The sequence below is a fragment of the Myodes glareolus genome, chromosome 23 (genome assembly GCF_982192425.1).
Source record: "Myodes glareolus chromosome 23, mMyoGla1.1, whole genome shotgun sequence".
NCBI lineage: Eukaryota > Metazoa > Chordata > Mammalia > Rodentia > Cricetidae > Myodes > Myodes glareolus.
In genome coordinates, this window is record NC_142048.1 from 12,993,487 (window position 1) to 13,016,420 (window position 22,934).

Genomic DNA, 22,934 nt, shown 5'->3' on the forward strand with positions numbered 1-22,934 from the left:
AAAATTACATTTTTCTTTGATAATATCAACACATTTTCATCTTTAACTACTTTAATAACAGACAGCACCAGAAATCATGGGATATCAGTCCTAATACTCTGCCAATGAAGTTATAAATGGGCAAAGACATATGACAATACATTTGTCATTCAATATATTGATACGTTTCATAAAAGTCCTAGAGATCTAACCTAAAGGAACAATCAAAAATTTGCTTAAGGATGTGTGCACCAAGGCATTCATCATGGAATTTTATGGAAAAGAAAATCTTCAAACAATTTAAATGCTCAGCATTCAAGAAATACCATATAAGCATAAAAATAATACTTTGTAACTCCTCAGGTCCCTATATTATATTTTCTTAAATTATATTCATATATAACTTTGTGGGTAATACACATGATTTGAAGCAACACATATCACGGCAATCAACTTTCTGAAAGTATGGGTTGCTTTTATAGATATCTTGCACAAAATCTCCTCTTCTGCATCAGTTGAAAAGGAAAATAGTAGTACTGGGAACAATAGTGATGAAATGTGTAAGGAGGAAATAATGTATTTCATCTGGAGCATTTGTCAAGTTCCCTGCCACACTTGTGATGCCTCAAGACCGGTAGGGACCAAAGAAAGATTCTACAACCTAATGAGAAATACAAAGGATTGATGTTATTAAAGAGTGAATTAGAGCCTTTATAAGAAATAGTGAATCTGCCATAGATATTTAAATGCTATTTTTAAAAGTAATCTTTCATCTGAAATTTTTCATTTTCTATTTTTTTAATTATTCATTTTATGTTAAGGTGTGAATATATTGCCTGCACACAAGACTGTACCTCATAAATGTTTGGTGTTCACAGATGTCAGAAAAGGGCATGGGATCCCCTATGACTAGAGTTATGTGTGGTGGTTAAGAGTATCATTTAAAATTATAATAAAATCACTGTATATGATAATCTAAGGAATACATTGAAAATTACTGCCTCTATATCAAAATCTTTGTCATGTAATGAAAGCAGTGTTCAGAGAAAAACATATCACACTAAGCAATGTTTAATACCAATAGTGAGAAAATAGATCAATTAAATGCTGTGCTAAAAATGTAGATAAAAAGAAACAAGAAAACCAAAAGAAAGTAAAAGATGAAATCATAGCCTAAAAAAATAAAATTTTATATATCTAGTCAATATATATATTGACTCAAGTTGAAATTAGACAAACATTATTAAACAAATAAGAGAAATCACAGATGTATAAATCAAAACTAAAGGCAAAAGAGGCACTGAGACAGAAACCTACTTCATAGTAGGCCTAAGTACACCAACATCCACATCACAAGTAAAGTGACTAAGAAATTATCCCAACAAATACGTGCCAAGTTTCAGGCAGAAAAATTTACAAAATTATCACAGATTGGATAATTTTTCTGGTTTAGACCAGATGTCAGAATACTAAAAAGAAAGTCTGAACATTCTTTTCTGTGAAACACATAAAATGCTACAAATAAATGTAAGACAGTAAAAAGACTGAAATTACACTAAAGTATCACTGATGCTAAGCAAGGCAAAAATTCAACAAGAAATAGAGCAAACAGAACCCAAGACCATATTAACAAAACCCTACACCAGATGAAGTATATGGATACCAGAATGAAATATTAAAAAATGTGCAAATGCATAAAGACAACAATGAAACTAAGGGGAAAACAGCAGTACTGACTGAGGTATAGTATACTGCTGTATTCACGGTCTAAACTGTAGGAGAAACTCAGCGCCATCTTCATTACATCAGAGTCTAGACACATCTTTATCTTAGTCCTACTTAACAGGAGGAAATAGAGACATTTCTTCCTAAACCAGGAATAGCCGACTATTTCTCATATCTCTCCCACTCTCCACTGCTACAAGAAACCTGTTATATATCCATTAGACCAGAGAAATAACAGAAGTTTATTGGTTTCAAACAAGGTAAAATATTAGAAGTGACAAACAGGATTGTACTCAGACCTACACACACACACACACACACACACACACACACACACACTTTTAAAAATAAAGTTCAACTAAAAAAGTGGGATTTTTTTCAAATTTTATTACCTTTTCCACCATATCATCGAATGTCAAATCTCCAAATAGAGTTGTTAAATCCAGGTCTCTATATTTTTCTAACTGTTGAATCAGGGTTTTGTAAGCAATCGTAATCTCTCTCTCAAACTGAAAAACAAAATATTATAAATTTTCATAAATGCATCATTGTTTTTCAGCTACAGAAATCAGAAATTTAAGAAATAGTCATATTACAATGCAGTCCTGAGTTTAAAATCTACCCTGCTGTGATTGAGGATGGTCAGCAAGGCTTGAAAACCCTTCCCAGCAACACTTGGTTATCTCATCTGGCAATATATCACCTGATTTTAGCAGTTCCATAAAGATACAAATGATATAAATTCAGTGTGTTTCACTATGACACATTTCAACCAAGCACATAAGAAGAGATTAGAATCCTCTTGGCCTGGGCATCTATGGTACTGGAAACAGTCATTGCCAACAGTTTCAATGGCATTTCCACTAATCTACAACTAGAGTCATGAGCTATATTTCATTGTATTTTAAATTCTAAGTACTACTCAAATCAGTTAATGTAAACACGTTTCTTTAAGGTGAATTTCAGTAAGTTGGAGCATAAATTATTTTATAAATGAAATTCTGCATTAAAATGTGTTCTAGGTAGAATATTTGTAAGGTTTCTCAGGTTCAGAAACTGCTATCAACAGAATGTTATAAACTTGAACTAGGTGTGGTGGCACGTGCCTTTAATCCCGGCACTTATAGGTACAGAGGAGCTGTAGCTTTGTGAGTTCCAGATCAACATGAGCTACACAGTGGGACACAATCCACAAAAAGAAAGAGTCACAACATAAACTCAATATTTAATATTTGCCCTAAATATAAAAATAAATCCCAGGCTTGTTTCTGCTCACAGCTGGCATTCAGGGTTAGGAACACTTTAGTGATAGAAATCCTAACAAAGCAAAATAAATATATTTGCATATATGTAAATATGTGATAATGAGCATGATGCAATTCTCAAAGAGGCACATATACTAGCTGGTTCTAAACCTACTTTGTTGAGCTATGAAGAACTCATATGCAGAACTCATCTCACCTAGTGAAAAATAAGCTAACTATAAGTTAGTAAATGTGCTTTACTCTGTAAATTCAAAAAATTAGTTTTCAAATATACCAATACAGGTAGAATAAAACCATCATGGAATTTAAATTCTGCTTGTTGAAAAAGCCAGTGAGCTATTGGCTGACGTTGTTTACGATGACATCACTTTCTTTTCTGTCTTTATCCTGGTCCAGTGTGTTCTAATTGAAGGCATCCATATACGGTATCATTTCACTAGTGGATCTCAGCATTAGAGACATACCTTAGACTTTGATTTCATGTCTTTCTGGTCTTCAATAACTTGGATTTCACACACCACACGGTGCTTGAGGACAAAGGGGGCAGGGTAGCACTTCTGCTCATAAATTCTACATTCCCCTGTACGACTCATTTGCTGATGTTTCTAAACAGGCTACATTTCCAGGCATCCATTTCATAATCTTTAAATATAGATGATTTTTTTTTTTAGTTTTTTTGTTCGTTTGGTTTTGAAATAGAGTTTCTCTGTAGCTATGCTGCCTATTCTGAAACTAGCTCTTGTAGACCAGGCTGGCCAAAAAAACTCATAGAGATCAACCTGCCTCTGACTCCCAAGTACTACTTTTAAAGGCGTGCGCCACCACCGACTGGCTATAGAAGATTCTTAAGCGTGCCTCATGGGACTTTTGCGAATGTTAAATATAAATAATTTGTGAGTGTTAAGAACTATGATACAACAAGAACCAATCAGCAAATTACTATATGTTATCACTATTAATTATCATTATTATTAACCTATATATTATCCTGTTAAAACTAGAATAGATTCTAAAATATGGGTAGAGTCAATGTTGAATCAAGATGGCTAATTTTTAAAGATTTATTTCATTTTTAGTTTTCTGTGTACGTATATATATCTGCCTGTCCCTCTGTATGTATGCATGCATATATGTAGGTATGTGCATGTAAGTGCAGTATACACAGAGACCAGAGGTGTCAAATCCCTTTGGGCTGGAGTTATGGGCAGTAATGAACTACTCAGCATGAGTACAAAACTAGCAAGAATTCTTAACCACTGAGCCATATCTTCTGAATTAATTTAGAACTGTTTATAAAGTTCTAGAAAACTGTCTTTAGATATATTTTACCTGCTTGAAAAACAGCTGTTTTGAATATGAGCTTTGCATAAAATATGCATAAAGACGGATGATGTCAGATGTTTGCCCTGAGAAGAGTGCGATGTTGACCTTTGCTGCCCAAGACTGAATGACTAAAAAGTTGAAAAGGTGTGTCTGCTGGTCGTTCAGGCCTTCATCGGCAAGAATCAGGAAATAAGGGCAACTCTGACTTAAGGTAATACACCACTCTTCTGACAAGCATCCAGAAAATTCAGTCCAAACATCAATGTCAGTATTCTTCTGAAGGTGCATAATTAAAGCAGTTCTCAGTGTAAGAAGTCCAGGGACACTGAAGTATGCATATTCAGCATCCTGTGAGGAGGAGACAAAGGACAGTATTTGACAAGTGTTTTGATAGTTAAGGCAGTTAACATATATCATTAAGGTCATTGATGGAACATGGTACAGAAGGGTTGGGTTTTTTTTTTAATGTCCTTTAGTCAGTTAATTGACCCTGGAATTTTTCTATATCACAAATGTATGCTATAAGTCACATTTTAAACCTAAGAGTAAGCAAGCTCATAGTACCCAGAGTTCATTACTCTTTGTCTTCCAGTCTTTTAATCATTCCCCTGTCCAATCTCACCTCAAGAAGACAAAAAACAAAAAAAAACTATGAAACAATAATTTGTAATTATAAATTTTCTGGAATTGGGAACTGAAGGGGTACATGTTATTCGAAAGAATAATTCTAAATGTAGTGACATTTCTTAAACAACAAAGGTTATTCTTAGTAGATTAAAAATTGTGAAAACAACTGTAAACATAGAGCAAAAACCTGGTTCCTTAAACAAAATGGTGATGGTCAGCAATGCTCAGAAATATACAGTATTGTGAGCTGCACCTGATTGAATCTGAGAATCCTTGAGTATAGCATTAGCTGCCCTGAATATAGAAAAAGGAGGATATGGTAGCAGTAGATATACCTGTATTTGAATTTATCAAAATTTTATTAATTACACCAAATATGATATCCCCTCATCATTATTCATAACAGAGCACACAACAGCAAAACAGGGTTAGTGAATTCACGTGGGCTCAGATACACCTAACAATATATTCAAATAAGTAGCCTCCTGAATTTTGAAGTCAAAGTAATTTTTAGAGTTGGAGAAGTAGAATTGAGGTCAGTGGGGCCACTGTTCAGAAGTTCACCAACTCCTGTGACTCTGTCCACTAAAGTTTCCCATCACTACACGTTACAAACAATTTAACTGTGCTCATTCCAGAACACTGCAATGCTAGGTAATTGCTTTGTTCTCCTCTTCCCTTTAAATTGTATGACTTTTTATTTGTTTTGTTTTGTTTATTTTTTGTCCTGGATATTGAGCCTACAGCCTTGAACACACGAGGCAAGTCTTCTATCACCAAATTGCATTTCTAGATTTTTAGTTTCTTATAAGGTCTTTCCAGGTTGGCTAAACTACTCATCAACTCACTAAGTGAGGCTCAGGTGGCTTCCAACTTTGAACCTCTTTGCTTTGGGCTCCATCTCATTTTCTGAACTTTTAAAAATGTATTTTGCTCTGCAGTCAGTGGTGAAAATGTTTATAAAACCTTATAAAAACAATTTTAGTTATAGCCAGGGGTGGTGGTGCACACCTGAATTTCAATCCTTTCACTTGGGAAGCAGAAGCAAGGGCATCATAAGCTCAAGGCCAGCTTCAGCGACAAAATTCCTTGTCTCTAACTAATCATTTAAATGAACTCTGTTTTCAGCCTTCAGAGGATAAAAATCTTAGGTGGTCTGTGTTACCTTGAAGAAAACTATGGCAAAATGTCCTCCTTTACTAATGACATCTCGCAGGTAGCGCTCAACCAGGTAGAAGAAGTGGAGACTCTGCCCCGGCTTCAGTGACTTCTCACACACACATGTGACAAGTAAGGAGTCTCCGTCAATCAGGAAAAACTCAGATTCAACAAAGTCATTGAATAAACTGGAATAGCTAAAAAAGAAAAGTGTTAGAACAAAGATTATATGGATAACATAATACCCCCAAACAGTACAGTTGTTATTATTTTATTGTCATTAGCAACCTAAATTGCTGAATATATATTTGCATATAATTACATATACTTATATCATATATGTAATATACATTCTCTCTCTCTTTCTCTCTCTCTCTCTCTCTCTCTCCCTCCCTCCCTCTCTTTGTCTTTCTCTCACACACACACACAGAACAGTGAGAGAGAGAGAGAGAGAGAGAGAGAGAGAGAGAGAGATGCAGGTACACATTAACATTACCATATAAAGTCAAATAGCTCTAGAGGAAAGGGAAATATTACACATGATTTCAAAACTCTTGATTGCCACAAAAATACTTACTCAGCCTTTGGCATATTTTCCAGGATTAATTTTGACATTTCCTCTAAAATTCCTGAGTAATGTTCTTCTAAAAATGGAAATAAGAGGGATTTTTTTTAGTCAGTCTTTTTAAGGGAGCTCACAGTTATTATTTGAGAAATAAAAAGCAGTAATGTAGTTATTTTAACTGTTTAATCTGTGAAGCATGTATGTTATAATGCTATAAATAATATTTTGAATTTCAAATTACCCATTCTTGCTGTTATCTGTGTCTCCAACCTTAATTGAGAAATATTAATCATGCAAATATCCTTTACTCTGTCTCCTCTAAATGGTCATTATTAATGAGATGGCAAATCTGCAAAGAAAGAGAAAAACTGATGAATTTTTCTGTCAGCAGAAATGTGCTGAATGACTATCTTTTCAACAAAACATTGAGTAGCAGGGACACAAGAATGAGCACAATGAATATGTGGCCTGTTCTCAGGGAATAAAAGTAAAGAAAACAACCATGAATCACATAATCGCGCATGCAATAGAAAATCACTAATGTGACCAATTCAAAGAAATGAGCCATTCGCTAAAGAAGCAATGCCCAAGAAAGGTTCTAAAGGATTAAACAACATGGGGGAAGGCAAGGGTTCAGACTAGCCGCACATCATCACATGTAACAAGCAACGGTCTGTGGTGTGAAGGGATGGAGGCAGAACCAGGTTCCTTCAGGAACCAGTAGGCTGGAGTGGAGAGTGGGGGAAAGTGTCTGATGTTGAGAGAGGGTGTGAGAATCATGCAGGTCCCTCAAGCATGTGCCATAGTTAGTCACTAAGGATTTTAAGGAAATGTGACGGCTTTGCATCTTGGAAAGATTACTCCAGCACTGTACTTCAGTGAGAGTCAAGTTCTTGTCAGCACACAGAGAGAAAGCTGTGGCTGGGCAAAGCAATGATGGAAGCTTGATAAAATTACAGTCTAATGTGAGTTTGAGGTCAGAAGTCTGGACAGGTATGAGTTTGTTTGATGGATGTTAAAGGGAAGTATGACATCATTTGACACCAAACACAATATGGGCAGAGAAGAGCAGAGGAGTGGGCTGTCAAGGGAGACTATGAAGATTCTACTTCAGGGGTGACAGATGTTTACAAAGTAAAAGTGCTTGCTACGAAAACATGAGAAATTGAGTTCAAATCTCTAGCACCCATGTAAAAACTCAGACTTGACTGCATATTATTTCTTCTGACTGCATTAGGGAATGGAGACAGGCAGCCACCAGGAGCCCAGTGACTGTTGAGTCTAGGCAAAATAGAAAACTCCTAGTTTAGTGGTAAATGCTGTCTCAAGGCAATAAGACCACAGCAGCAAACACTCAATAGCCTCCTTAGTCCTCCTAATGAATGTACGATGGCACATAGATACACTCATGCAAAAGCATGTTTCACACATGCAATCACTCACACACACACAAATTGCAATTCAGGCTGCACAGTAGATTATTAGGCCATTCTCTGATGCCAGAATCTTGGAATAAGAACGCAAGTCAAGCAAAGGTCATGAACTCATGTGCAGTTCACCTAAATTTGACTGGTTTTGCAACATACCGTAGGCCATGTAATGTAGATTCTTAAATATGAAACGCTAAAAGTCAAACGCAAGGTCTAACTATATTGGAATAGGTATGTCATTTGCTTATTAATTATAAAAAAGAGTTACTGGAACAAAAAAAGTTGCTTGGACACAGAGAGACAGCAGCATCATGAATGTGATGTGAATGGAACTAAATACTAATTCTGATGATTACTAATGATAAATTGCAGGAAAGAGGAGACAGCAAAGATGACCTCAAAAGAAGTATTTCAGAGGCAAAGTCAAATGCTCAGATACCTGTTGTAAAGTATGCCTAAGTCTGTTAATAAGTAGATTGTATTATGTAAATAGATAGAGAGATAGACAGAAAGATACATAATTACACAGATATGTAGAGAGAGAGATGGACAATTAAGTCAGAAGACAGAGATTTCTATCCCATATCAAAACAGGAACATATGGCAGTGAGCCAAACACTGACACCAAATATTAAAATGCTGAGAACTTGTGTCTGGGAAAATGATTAAATCTGAAGAAAGAAGGGATGGTTGTGACCCAGGAACTTAAGAATCACTTGGTCCTTCCCTCTACCCACCCTGGCCCCATGCTCCCAACTTTTTCCTGGAGTCATGGAGATGGGGGAGAAGGGGAGGGATGGGGAAGGCTTAAGGCAGGGGGATGGTTGAGATGGAGGAAGGACAGATAAGGGAGTGGGGAAGCAGATATCTTAATTAAGAGAACCATTTTGGGGTTGACAAGAGGCTTGGCTCTGGAGGGATTACTAGGAGTCCACTGGAACGACCCCAGCTAGGACCATGGGCAGTGGAGGAATGGGTGCCTGAACTGGCCTTGTCCCGTAGTCAGACTGATGACTATCTTGATTATCACCATAGAACTTTCGACCTGGGACAGATGGAGACAGAGACAGAGACCCACATCGGAACACTGGACTGAGCTCCCAAGGTCCAGTTGAAGAGCAGAAGGAGGGAAGATATGAGTAAGCAAGTCAGGACCACGAGGGGTTGATTCACCCACTGAGACAGTGTGCCTGAACTAATGGGAGCTCACCAACTCCAGCTGGACTGGGAATGAACGAGTACGGAATCAAAATGGACCCTCTGAATGTGGTTGACAATTGGGGCAGACTGTGGGGCCAATAAAATGGCAATGGGATTTGTCTCTACTGCATGTACTGGCTTTTGTGGGACCCTATTCTATTAGGATGCATACCTTCCTGAGCCTGGATATAGTGGGGAGGGCCTTGGACTTCCCACAGGACAGGCTGCCTTGCCCTCTCTTAGGACTGGAGAGGATGGAGAGGGGGTGATTGGGAGCAGGAGGGAAGTGGAAGGAGGGGAGGAAGGGAGAATTTTGATTGGCATTATTTATAAAGTAATTTTAAAAAGAAGAAGAAATAGCACTTGTAAGGAGTGTAAGCATGGGCTCTTAACTCACTCAGTTACTGGATGTTTGCAGAGCCGTGTGGAGCATCACTCATCACCACAGCCATAGCTGCCCACAGTGCACACAAGTGTATCCAAAGCAGGTCCTCACGTCCTGGGAGGGATCCTGAGGAAACCAACTCAAGCATGATGGCTTGGTGTATTGAATGTGTCAACAATACAGGCACTGGGAACCAAATAGCTCTTTCGTAAGAAAGACAAAATCAGATTCTTTTACTCAGAGATATAAGAGTAGGGCATGAAGAAAATGAACTACAGAAATCTGCTAGAGAAGATAAGGCATGGCAGCCCAGGGAGAAAAATCAGCATCATGTTCCTGAGGACACAGGAATATAGTACTGTGTGATGAATTTGGAGATTCTGTGGTCTGTTCTATATGGCAAAGAATGGGGTGACTGCCTGAATAGCAGTGGCAGAAAACACTCAATAGCCTACTTGGTCATCCAAATGAATGTGAAGAGGCACATAGATGCACTCAGGCAAAAGCATGAATCATACATAAAATCACACACACACACACACACACACTAATTGTTTAAATAATCAGAAGTAAAGCAGCAAGATTCTAGTTTTCAATAAAATATTTTTAAGATTAAGGATGTAGCGTGGTTAAGGATAGAGCACTTACTATCATATGTGATACCTTGGATTCAATCCTCAATACCATAAACAGAAAATACCAAACAGTAAAATGACCCTACTGTAATCTCCAGGTGTTAATCTAAATACTACATTCATGTTGTCTGTTACCATAAAAACTAATTAACATAAAAGTTGAATACGAAAGTTAGGCTTCATTAAGAGAGGCAGTATCCTCAGTGAGGTAATCCAGACCCAAAAAGATGAATATGGTATGTACTCACTCATAAGTGGATACTAGCTATAAACAAAGGATATTGAGCCTATAGTTCATAATAGTAGAGAGGCTAAGTTATAAGGTGAACCCTAAGAAAAACATATAGATCCATCTGGAAAGTGGAAACAGACAAGATTGCCTGACAAAATTGGGAGCATGGTAGTTGTGGGAAAAGGGACGTTAGAAGGGGAAGAGGAGGTGAAAAGGGGACAGGTGAGAAGATCTTGAGGGAATGGGATAGACAAGATGGAGGAAGGACAAAGATGAGCGCAAGGAAAGAGATATCTTCATTGAGGGAGCCATTATCACGTTAGCAGAAACCTGGCTCTAGAGAAATTCCCAGGAATCCACAAGGATGACCCCAGCTAAGACTCTAAGCAGTAGAAAAGAGGGGGCCTGATCTTAACTTGTCCTGTATTCAGACCACAGAACCTTCACCCAGCAACTGATGGAAACAGAGGCTGAGTTCCCAATGTCCAGTTGAAGAGTGTGAAGAGTGAGAATATGAGCAAAAAGGTCAAGACCATGATGGGGACACCACTGAAACAGCTTACCTGAGCTAATGGGAGCTCACCAACTGGCACTTTGGGATTTGTTTCTACTCCATATACTGGCTTTTTGGGGACCCTAGTCTATTTGGATGCAAAGCTTCCTAGGCATGGATGTAGGGGGGAGAGTCTTGGACTTCCCATAGGGCAGGGTTCCCTGCCCTCTCTTAAGGAGGGAGGGGAAGGGAGGAGGGTGAGTAGGGGAACAGGGGGGAGAATGGGAGGAGGGGAGGAAGTGTAAATTTTTGAATGGAAAAATAAAAAAAGATATTTTAATTTTTATTGAGTTTTACTTCTTTTAGTTTTCAGTATGTTTACAGATAAATGTGGAGGTCAGAGGACAATGTCTGGAGACAGCTATCACCTCCCACCAAGTGGATTCTGAGATGGAGCTCAGAATCTCACACTTGGTAGCTAGTGCCCTTATCTGCTGAGCCACTTTATTGGCCCCATGTAAAAGATCTTAAAAACAGATACTTAAATGAACTTGACTTCTTTAATGTCGGTTCTCAAAAATGTTTGACAACAGAAACATAATTATCTCGATTAGACATAAAATCTGATTTTTCAAATGTCTTCTTAGTAGAGATCAATAAATTAATCTAATTTTTAAAAGAATACTGGTTTCAAGTTTTATAAGAATGATCTGAAGTGTAACATTAGGAATTTCACCCTCCACAAAGTCTTTACGACTTTGTTGGTTCTCCTGTGAAGTCAAGAGAACCTCCTGATATTGCCCTCAACTCTCCTCTTCCATCTTGGGACACTCTAGTCTTTACCCAAGGACAAAATGGTATTTTCCTCTGTGACAAAATCCTTATTTATTTTTAAAGATATCCTCTTTTATTTTTAACTATTTTTTAGTGAAAAATGCACCCTCTTCACATTCCATCCTTCTCTCTCCTACTTACTGACTCCTTTTTATTTTACATTCTCATGAGAAAGAACAGCAAGCATAACAAGCAAATTTACAAAATGTATTGAGGAAGAAGAGAATCCAAATCTCACTTAGAACATAATGCAAAATATTAGGAATAACCCACAAACAACAAAACTCCAAGGCTGTTGCTGTCCCTATGAAGAGCTTCTTGGTTTTAAGATTCTTACATATTTTATTCCCCTGAGTCTCACATGAGTCTAAGAGCTGTAGAATGTTGCACTCCTGCAAGAACAGGTCAAGATAGGAAAGTTTCTGATGACCTTGTACAGGTAAGAAGGGAGAAAAGTATCCAGAGAACTAAAAATTCATTATGTTAACCCTAAAGACCTGGAGGAAATAGCAAACTGTTTTCTGGACCAGAAAAAAAGAAAGTAAAAGGGTATCCAGTACAAGTAGAAGATGGGCAGGAAGTTCACTGTTGGGTCCTGACCTGTAGCATCAGGATATTGATTTTAAAAAATAATATATACAGCTATGCTGGTCAGGGAAGCAGCTATGAAATCTTCAGATCTTCACTTTCACCCTTTTGCTCCCAATCTAATTCCCCAGTCTCAGCCCCAGCTCTGTAGCAGATTGCAGGATGTTGCCTCTCTCCCCCTCTGCCCCCATTCCCAGAACACTGAACAGATCTGCATGGCATACCCTGCTTTCCTTCCTCCTGTGGACCCCACTAGCCCACTCCCAGCCCATTTTCATCCCTAAGTGTCAGCTCACAAAACCAAGAAACTCATTCTAGCTTGACCTCCAGTGGCCACACCAGGCAGGATCTCAGGAGAATTTCTTACCAGAAAACACACAGCCTCCACCTTGAGAGAGCAACAGGATGCAAGGAAAGGAACAACTACCCAAAAAAGGCAAGACCACATATCAGTACCTAGAATTACAGTCACCCAAAATTGGCCTAGAAGCCAGTGTAAAAGCACAATCAATAACAGCCAGGACAATATGTCTCTACTAGAGTCCAGCAACCCTACTACAGTAGGTCCTGAGAAATGACATATTGATGTAGGTGGGCTTTCTGTCTATGTGTTATTTTCATTGGTTAATAAAGAGACTGCCTTGGCCTTTTGATAGGACAGAAAATTAGGTAAGCAGAGTAAACAGAACAGAATGCTGGGAAGAGGGAAATGAGGCATACGCCATGGAGCCAACCACCAGGTCAGTCATGCTGAATCTTTCCAAGTAAGCCACCACCTCATGGTGCTACACAGATTATTAGAAATGGCTTAATCAAGACGTGAGAGTTAGCCAGTAACTAACTCTCTAGAGATAATGGGCCAGGCAGTGTTTAAATGAATACAATTTGTGTGTTGTTATTTCTGGGGCTAAGCTAGCTGTGCGGGAGCCAGATGGGATAAAAAGCAGGCCTGCCCGCAGCTCCTCACTACAAATAGTTATTTGTATCATTTATGTGGATAACTGAATCTACAGAAATCTTGAGAAAGCTTGGAAAAGAATAGAGTCCAGCATGTTTTCTTGGTGGCAGCAATTTCTCAGGTCTGCACTGCTTGCTAGAGGCAAGCAAGCACTCTCATCTGAGAGAGGCTTCCTGACTCAGCTTTAGCTGCAAAACCTTGCAGCACTTTTAAAAGGTCCTCCCATGAAACACTTAAATGGTGTTGATGAAAAGCTGAACGCATGCTTCTCGGTTTTCAGCCATAGCAGGAAAAAAGCTGCACTGTTTTAAAATACTAGCTTTCTGGGTCATCCTGCCAGGGCAAACTCTGACTCTTTCAGGCAGGCAGTCTGACTGAGTGTGGTCTGTGAGCAGAATGCTGCAGCTTGCTTGCTGGCAGGGACCTTGAACTGCCAGAGTTGTGGCAATAAAAATAGCTACAGCTGGTACATCGGCCATGAGGCTGGAAAGCTAAGGAATGGGCTGGATCTAGCCATAAAAGTCACGGCGTTAATGCTCTCCAAAAAGACTCATGTAGTCAGAAAGAGAGATATACAGTAAAGAGAGATTCAAAAATGAAAAAAAAAACTCTAAAAAATATAGGCAGGCTAAAGGTTAAAGTTCTTAGGGTAAAAAAGAAAGAAAGAAAGTAGTTGGGTGTGGTGATACACACCTTTAATCCCAACACTTGGGAGGCAGAGGTACATTGACCTCTGTGACTCCATCAAGGGGCAGAGGTAGATTGACCTCTGTGACTTCAAGGTGTGGTAGCACATACCTTTAAACCCAATGCCTGGGAGGCAGAGACAGACGGATCTCTGTGAGTTCAAGGTGTGGTAGCACACATCTTTAATCTCAGCATTGGGGAGGCAGAGACAAGTGGATCTCTGTGAGTTCAAGGACAGCCTGGTCTATGGAGTTAGTCCAAGATAAAGATATACAGAGAAACTGTCTCAAAAAGTAAAATTAAAAATAAAAGAAATAGAACTTAAAATAAAGCCACATAAAGATGAAAAATACATAGAGAATCTTGATACTGTATGCTATTATTCTCTCTTTGAATTGTTTGAATGCTGAGGAAGGAGCAACAGCTACTAAAAGACTTTTGTTTATAAATGCTGCTGAACTAACCCAAGATAGGTATTTTGAAAATACCTTGGCTTCAAAATTTGGATCTAAGGTTATGATGCTTTGGAAAAGTTCTTCTTTTGTTTTCACAGAGGATGAGACCCTGTGGATTGCTTCTATCCCAATATGGTATGATAGACCCCATCCCCCTGAAAGGTTGCTATGAACACCCTCCAGAAATTACTTTACTCAACTGCCGACTAAGATGAATCTAGCACACAGTTTATACCATGAAAGACCTGGTATACAGCAGGAGGAAGAAGTTTGGAGAGAAATAACTACGTTCATATTCCCAAATAATGCTTATAAATGTTCTTTTACATTTAAAGGGGGATATGATATAGATATGAATAATTTGCATTGGTATGAATTTTAAGGCCAATTTTGTTATATGTATATATATTTATGATCTTGATTGAGGTATTGTGATTGTGTAGTTCATTTAAAAATGCAATGTATAATTTAAAATATAGGTTGTTAATGGATAATCATCGATAATAGTCAAGCTTGTAGTAATGTTAGTTTGATTTTCTACATGTGCATAGATATATTTCAGATAGGCATTCTTCATATCTTTCAAAGACTACAGAACATGGCATTTAATGTTTTAATAACTTAGGGCTTTTCATGACAATGAGACATGTCTGCTCCTGGCAGCACCAATCTACTTCAAGAGGAAGATGGGCATCAAAGAGGATCCTTATGGACTTGGTTAGCCATTTGGGCAAGAAACTGCTCTTGCCTGGACTGTTACATAAACTGGACGCATAGAACCTGGAGAGAGAGGACTGAACATGCCTAAAGGTGAGATGGTCTTTCGGGGTTCCTGATTCATGAAAGAGTCTGCGAGACATTCTGCAGGACACAGCAGATAGTGACTGAACTGTCTTTGAAATTTCCTGCTTCATGGAAAAGTCTGCAGGATACTATGGGCCTGTAGGGTGAAGATGGATGTCCCAACGGTGCAGAGGAACTTTGGGTGACTGTCCAGGCAGCAAGTTGTTTCTGTCATTTCTAGAGTTTTGGAAGTTGCTTACTTCTTGTTTACTTAGGTAATATTATATCCTTCTGGAGTCTTTGATGGAGTGAAGAATGGTTAGTTATAGTTATAGTTTTCCATTATTATGATAAAGATAAAATAGATATAAATATTGTAACTGCAATTCTTACTCAATAACTGTTTTGTTATATGTAATTTTACTATGTTAAAGTGAAAGCCTTTTTTTTTGTTTAAATAGAAAAAGGGGAAATGATGTAGGTGGGCCTTCTGTCTATGTGTTATTTTCATTGGTTAGTAAAGAGACTGCCTAGGCCTTTTGATAGGACAGAAAATTAGGTAGGCGGAGTAAACAGAACAGAATGCTGGGAAGAAGGCAATGAGGCATACGCCATGGAGCCAGCCACCAGGTCAGCCATGCTGAATCTTTCCCGGTAAGCCACCACCTTGTGGTGCTACACAGATTATTAGAAATGGGTTAATCAAGATGTGAGAGTTAGCCAGTAACTAACTCTCTAGAGATAATGGGCCAGGCAGTGTTTAAATGAATATAATTTGTGTGTTGTTATGTCTGGGGCTAAGCTAGCCGTGCAGGAGCTGGGCTGGATGAAAAGCAGGCCTGCCCACAACTCCTCACTACACCACATAACAGAAGCACAAGTCAAGGACTTAAAAATAGGCCTTATAAATGTGTTAGAGGTCCTTAAAGAGGAAATGAGTAGATTGGTTAAAGAAATCTATGAAAACACAGACAGTAACAGGAAATGGAGAAAACAGATCAAGACATGTAAATGGAAATAGAATCAATGAAGGAACCCAAACTAAGAAAAAACTGGAACTAAGAGATTCAAATAGAAACTTCAGAGGCAAGTTTCACTGACAGAATGCAAGAGATGGAAAAGAATTTATCCTTGAAGTCAAGACAGAAGAATTGGTACTTGGTCAAAGAAAACACTAAATTTAGAAGAATCTAGGCATAAAATATCCAGGAATCTGAACACTATGAAAACTCAAAATTCAGTAACAATAGGAATAGAGGAAGGAGTGGAAATCCAGGTCAAAGGTACAGACCATATTTTCAACAAAAGCATCGAAGAAAATTTTTCCAACCTAAAGAAGGAAGTCCCTATAAATGTACAAGAAGCTTCCAGAACACAAAATAGACTGAACCAGGAAATAAATTTCTCATGTCACAAGATGGAAATACTAAACATACAGAACTAAAAAAAAAAAAAATTAAAAGTTGAAAAGGAAAAAGACCAAATAATGCATAACAACAGACCTATTAGAACAATGCCTGACTTCTCAATGTAGACTCTTCAAGTGAGAGGAGCCTGGATAGATGGTCTACAAACTCTAAGAGACCACAGATGCCAGCTCAAACTTTACTCAGCAAAACAATCAGTCATAATGCATGAAGAAAGAAAGACATTCCAGGATAAAACAAAATTTTAACAATATCTATCTACAAATTCAGTTCTAAAAGGGTCTAGAAAGAAAAATTCAACCTGAAAAGACTAAACATATTCAAGAAAATATAAGGAATAAATAATATCAGATCAAAAGAAGAAGAAAATATAAAAATAAAACCTACACCACAACAACAATGTAACCGGAATCAACAAATATAACTCATTGATAATTCTCAAAGTCAGTGTTTTCAATTTTCCAATAAAAAGACACAGAATGACATCAAAGTCAGGACTGAAATCAAAACAAAAATAAATAAACACATATCTTCAACAAATGATGCTGGTCAAATAGTATCGTTTCATGTTGAAGAATCAAAATAGTTCTATAGGTATTACTCCACACAAAACACAGCTCCAAATGTATCAAAGATCTCAACGTGAGGTTAGACAAACTGAATCTGATAGAAAAGAACATGGGGAATAGTCTTAAACTCATTGGCACATGAAGGCAAAATATTGATAACACAGAAATTAAGAACAACAATTAATAAATGGAACCTCATGAAACTGAAAGGTTTTTGCAGGGCAAAGTACACCACCATGAAAACAAAGAGGATGCCTACAGAATGGAAAAATGTTTTTCACACCTCCACGAGAGAGCTAATATCCAATTTCATAAAGATGCACAAAAAACTGACCATCAAAAAAACAAAGAACAAAATTTAAAAATGAGAATAGATCTAAACAAAATTCACAAAAAACAGAAACTCAAACGACTGAGAAGCACGTAAAGAACTGTTCAGTGCCCTTAATCATATTACAATTCATATTAAAATACTTTGAGATTCATCTTACACCAATCAAGATTGTCAAGATCAATTTTAAAAGTGGCAGCTGGCGAGAATGTGGAAACAGGGGAACATCCGTCTACTGCTGGCGGGAATGCAAGCTTGTACAGTCGCTATTGAAATCAGTGTGGCAGTTCCTCAGAAATATGAGAATCATTCTAGCTCAAGATCCAGTCATACCGGTCTTAGCCATATATTCAAAGGCTGTTTCATCCTACCACAGAGACGACTGCTCAACCATGTTCATTGCACTCTATTCATAATAGCCACCTATTAATAAACAACACAGATGTTCGTCGATAGATGAAAGCACAAAGCAAATGTGGTACATTTACACAATGAATTATTACTTGGACATTATATAAATGATATTCACAGACAAATGTATGGAACTATAAAAAAGCATCCTGAGTGAGCTGACTCAGACCCAGAGGGCAAATATTATATATATTCATCGTGCGTGGATGTTAGCTGTTAAATCATTTATAGCCAAGCTACAATCCATATAACTACAGAGCTTAGGTAGAGAGTAAGGGAGAGGATGAAAGTTGCATCTCCTTAGGAGGGGAAATAGAATAGCTAGTTATGAGTGGATGGGGTTGTTGGGGTCAAGGCTGGAATGGGGGGCAAGAATGAGAAAACAGAAAGAAACAGTTAAAACCAAGGAATACTTGAAAGTGTCATATGGAAACCTAATACAGTAGAAGCTTCCTATCATAAATGCATATATGAAGTCAATCTAAATGAATTTGCCAAATAATGGGGGAGACAGAGCCACAATTTGATATCTCCTATTACCAAATAAGATTTCAGTACCAAAAATAAGTTACATATAATGTAGTTCATGGTCAAAAAGATCCATGGAACCCTCAAATAACCCAGGCTATTGCCAAGGTTATTGGTAGCTCTCCACAATTTAACAGTAAGGCCTTATTGCTGAAGACAATCTCTAAACAACACATTGAACATGGAGAAATCAAGCTGGTACCTACTCAGAGGCATCTTTCCTATAGACTAGTTTTCAGGCTACTGTAAGGAACTCTGGAAGCTACCAATGGAGAAAGGTAAACTCCAAATGAGCCTCAGTCTATGAGACTGACCTGCTAGTGCAATATGCTAGTGCAATGGTGGCACAAAGCTTGTGCAAGTAACCAAACAATAAGGCCCATTCCATGAGATGGAACCCACACCCAGTGCTGCTGGAGTGAGCAATAGACTAGATAAAGGACCCAGGAAAAACAAAATGCTACTGTTCTGCTAAAGGAATACAGCAATAAAATGAGTCCTAATGACATTCTGCTATACTCACAGATCTGTGCCTTTCTCAACCATCATCAGAGAAGCTTCCTCTTGCAGCAGACAGAAACAAATGGAGAGACCCACAGTCAAATACGTACAGACACATAGCCCTAAAAGGAATATCTTCCTTGGTCCCCTTCCCTCAGGATTCTGGGAACTCCAAGAGGAGGTGGAAAGAGTATAAGAGTCAGAGAGGTAGAGGACACCAAGGAGCCAAACCTTCTAGACACAACATGACTCATGCACACATAAACTCAGACTGTGACAGTGTGCAAAAGGGCCTGCATTAGGCAGCACCAGATGGGGTCATAGAGCTGAAAGAAGTGAACACATATCCCCATCCTTAACCTCAAAGCAACTCCTGATAGGTAGTCACTTGAGAATGAAATTTTAATTATCTCCAAGGGAGTCAAAGGGGAGGCAATCCATTCTTAAGGCTAAGCCTCATGTCCAGAAGTAGGTGGCCAACAGAAACTCACGGCATCTTTGGGCTCTATGTCTCGTGGTGTTGAGTCAGAGCATTTTATTTCCTATTGTATAGGTCCTTAGCATATGTAATGTGGCTTCTGGTTTTTTGTTTTATGGGATTCCTGTATACATAAACGTGTATATCTCTGCAGTTTGTTCTGGGGGTGTTTCATCCTGAGCTGGTGACAGGAAAAGGCAGCTGCTTATCACCCTAAAAGCAAACTGCTTCACCTCTCATCTCCAGCCAGCAGACCTCACAGATACAGAGCACAGATCAAGGCAGAAAGTCATCCCAGAGCTCACTCCAGCCCCACTACTACAGACCCTCTTGGAATACTGAATCTAGTTAGTGTCTACAAGTATCAACCCTGTACTCCTTCAGGAATTACCTGGGCTACAGCGTTCACTCAGACCGTGCAAGACTTTAACAGTAATTTGTACATGGCAAGCTGCCAGTAACATGCATGTGTATGTTCTCATCTACAACATGGGATACAAAAGCACTTCCAATAAATGAAACATAAAAGTGGCCCTTCTCAGAGTTAATCGTCTGAGGACTAAAATAGGGAAAATTCTACAATGATAGAAGTGAAAAACAAACAGATAAAAATAGAGAAAAAGCCTAAGAAAACACATGAGAGATTAGGAAACTAAAGTGGATGGAAATAAAATTGGTCAAGTATGTAGTTTCAAAGTATTATTTGTTGTTAGAACAGAGCTTCAAAAAAGTCAGTTGAAAAGCTTCACCAAGTATTGAGGAAAAAAGACAAGTAAAACAACAAAAATAACAAGAAAAACAGAAACAAAAAACAACAAAAAATGAAGTGGACAGAGATTCCCACACTGCTGATGGAAGCTAGGATATAAGTCCCTTTGAATAAAAAAGGTTTATTTAATTATGTATACAGTGTGTCCACATGCATGTATCACTGCAGGTCAGAAGAGGGCACGAAATCTTTTACAGATTGTTGTGAGCCACCATGCGGTTGCTGGGAATTGAACTCAGGTCCTCTGGAAGAAAAGGCAGTGCTCTTAATCTTTAACTCATCTCTCCAGCCACAGTTTTAAGTCTTATTGACAAACATATTCTTCTTTAAGTTACACAATTTATTTACTTTCTCTATGTATCAACCTATAGAAATATATGAACAGGAAACTGGGCAGTGGCGGTACACACCTTTATTCCAAGCACTCTGTAGGCAGAGACAGGAGGATATCAGTGCATTTGAGGTCTGGTCTATAAGAGCTAGTTCCAGGACAGGCTCCAAAGCTACAGAAAAAAAAATCTAACTTGAAAAACAAATGCACCTATATTTGTATAAATAGGTATAAAAATATTTGTTTTAAGTGTGCCTGGTAGGCCACTCAAGAGACTAAAAGTAGGCAATATTGGAGGATATTTTTATGACAAAAATATATTATTTAATTTCTAAAAGAAATTGTCATAAAACCAGAATTCTGCATCAAACATGCCTTCCAGTTCATTGAGAATGCAAAATGATATAATTTGTCATTAAAAAGTGAGAAATTTCAGCAATTTCAGATCTTGAATTATAATTTTCTGCAAAGGAAGTATGGAAATGGACAGGAAAATACTCAGAAAATAGAAACTATACAAGATAAAAATATTCAGTGGAGCTATGCACATAGTTTAAGCACAGCAGTCTACTTCCAGTGGTAGCCACAAAGATACAAAACTCCATTTTCCAGTCAAACAAGAAGATTGCATCTATAATGAAAAATATTTCCATAATTGGGCCAATAAAAATTACTTATTGGGTGAAGGTGCATGCCTGGAACACAGCTGTGCTCCATCCTTGAGACCTGCAGGATACCGGAAGAGAACAAAGTCCTGCAAGTTGTCCCCTGACCTTCACAGGCACACTGTGCCTTTAAGAAATATGTGCGTAGGGGCTAGAATGAAGACAGAAGACATGATAGTCAAGACTGTGCACTGCTGTTGAGGAGAACCCGAGTTTTGTTCCTCAGCACAGAGGCTGACAAGTGCCTGTAACTCCAGCTCCAGGGGATCTAGTGCCTTTGACATTTGCACTCACATGCACATTTCCAAATAACAAGTACACGCATCCCACATACATACATGCACACACACACACACCATGTACACAATTTTTAAAAATCTAAAAACTGTATACTGGTTTTCCACTTTAAACTCATTCTGGAAACAAAGCAAAAGAATTGTCACAAAATCCTGAAAAACATCCTAGATCTTGACTTACTGCAGAGAGAGCAAACGAATCGAGAGGATTGTTAAAGGACCCTAGAAGAAAAGGAAGGAAGGATGCTAAGTGCCTTCTCCTCCACAAAGTAAATAGAAACAGCATCTAAAGATAAATATATTAAAATCAATTTCTAAAACTAAATTGGTCAGCTGTCTTTCTGAAAAGGATTATATCATTGAGTCACTAAGCACTCCAAGGGACAGTCTCTTCCCTAAAAGCGATCCAACTAATATAAAGGGGGGAATCAGTAGTATGCCACCATTTTACAACTCCCAGGACAGGAACAGATCCTGATAACAGTAGAACACATATAGAGGCCAATCTCTGCACCCAGACGGATGTGAGTAACCGATCCACCCTTTCTCCCTCAGAAAGCCAAACCAGAATTTGATCAGAACTCTTGCCATAATGACTCATTTACAGGTCATGAAGAGAACAGAGACATATTAATGACACGACAAGAATTGGGAGGTGTCTACAGGACACATGTAACCCTGGTCCTATAAATTATAATGAGAGAGAAGAAATTCAAAAGGCATATCATCTATACTCAGCATTGTCACTATTATATTTGTATTATGCTTGGAGAAATCTTGACTAAAGTAATAAGAGGAAGAAAATGGGGGAGAATGAGGCAAAGAGAGAAAGGAAGGAGAGGGGAAGAGATGCAGAAAAGTGAAGGAAATCGTGAGCATTGGAACAGAATGTTGGAGCTGCTGACAGAAGACTGAGTTTCTATAAAATGTATGGAGAGCCGGGTGACGGTGGTGCAGGCCTTTTAATCCCAATCCTCAGCCTCAGGAGGCAGAGGCAGGAGAATCTCTGTGAGTTCAAGGCTCTCATGGTCTACAGAACAAGTTCCAGAATAGGCTCCAAAGCTACGAAGAGAAACCATGTCTCAAAACACCCAAAAAAGTAAACAAACAACAACAACAAAACTGCCTGGAGAGGAGGTGATTCACCCCCAGTGGGTCAGATTGTAAGATGTCACCAAGCCTCTGCCACTTTGCTACACTGACTTTGCAGAACTTCCTTTCCTCCTTCCCATTGACCACTCTTGTTGTTGTTGTTGTTGCTGTTTCTCTGTTTGTTTTTGTTTGTTTGTTTTTGTTTGGTTGATTG

At 38.3% G+C, this 22,934-nt stretch overlaps 2 protein-coding genes across 4 annotated transcripts in view; both read right to left on the reverse strand.

The window, feature by feature from the left end:
• The window catches only part of LOC125413989 (putative ATP-dependent RNA helicase DDX60), a 337,410-nt gene that overhangs the window by 78,451 nt on the left and 236,025 nt on the right, over positions 1–22,934 (reverse strand). The window lies entirely within an intron of this gene.
• The window catches only part of LOC146890638 (putative ATP-dependent RNA helicase DDX60), a 100,769-nt gene that overhangs the window by 76,537 nt on the left and 1,298 nt on the right, over positions 1–22,934 (reverse strand). For both annotated transcript variants that reach the window (XM_087900926.1, XM_087900924.1), the window contains exons 2-6: positions 6,884–6,991; positions 6,655–6,721; positions 6,085–6,274; positions 4,299–4,640; positions 2,097–2,213 (exon numbers count right to left, since the gene is read on the reverse strand). In XM_087900926.1, the coding sequence (XP_087757052.1) occupies positions 2,097–2,213; positions 4,299–4,640; positions 6,085–6,274; positions 6,655–6,721; positions 6,884–6,935 (768 nt within the window). In that variant the 5' untranslated portion in view covers positions 6,936–6,991. The remainder of the gene's footprint in view (positions 1–2,096; positions 2,214–4,298; positions 4,641–6,084; positions 6,275–6,654; positions 6,722–6,883; positions 6,992–22,934) is intronic.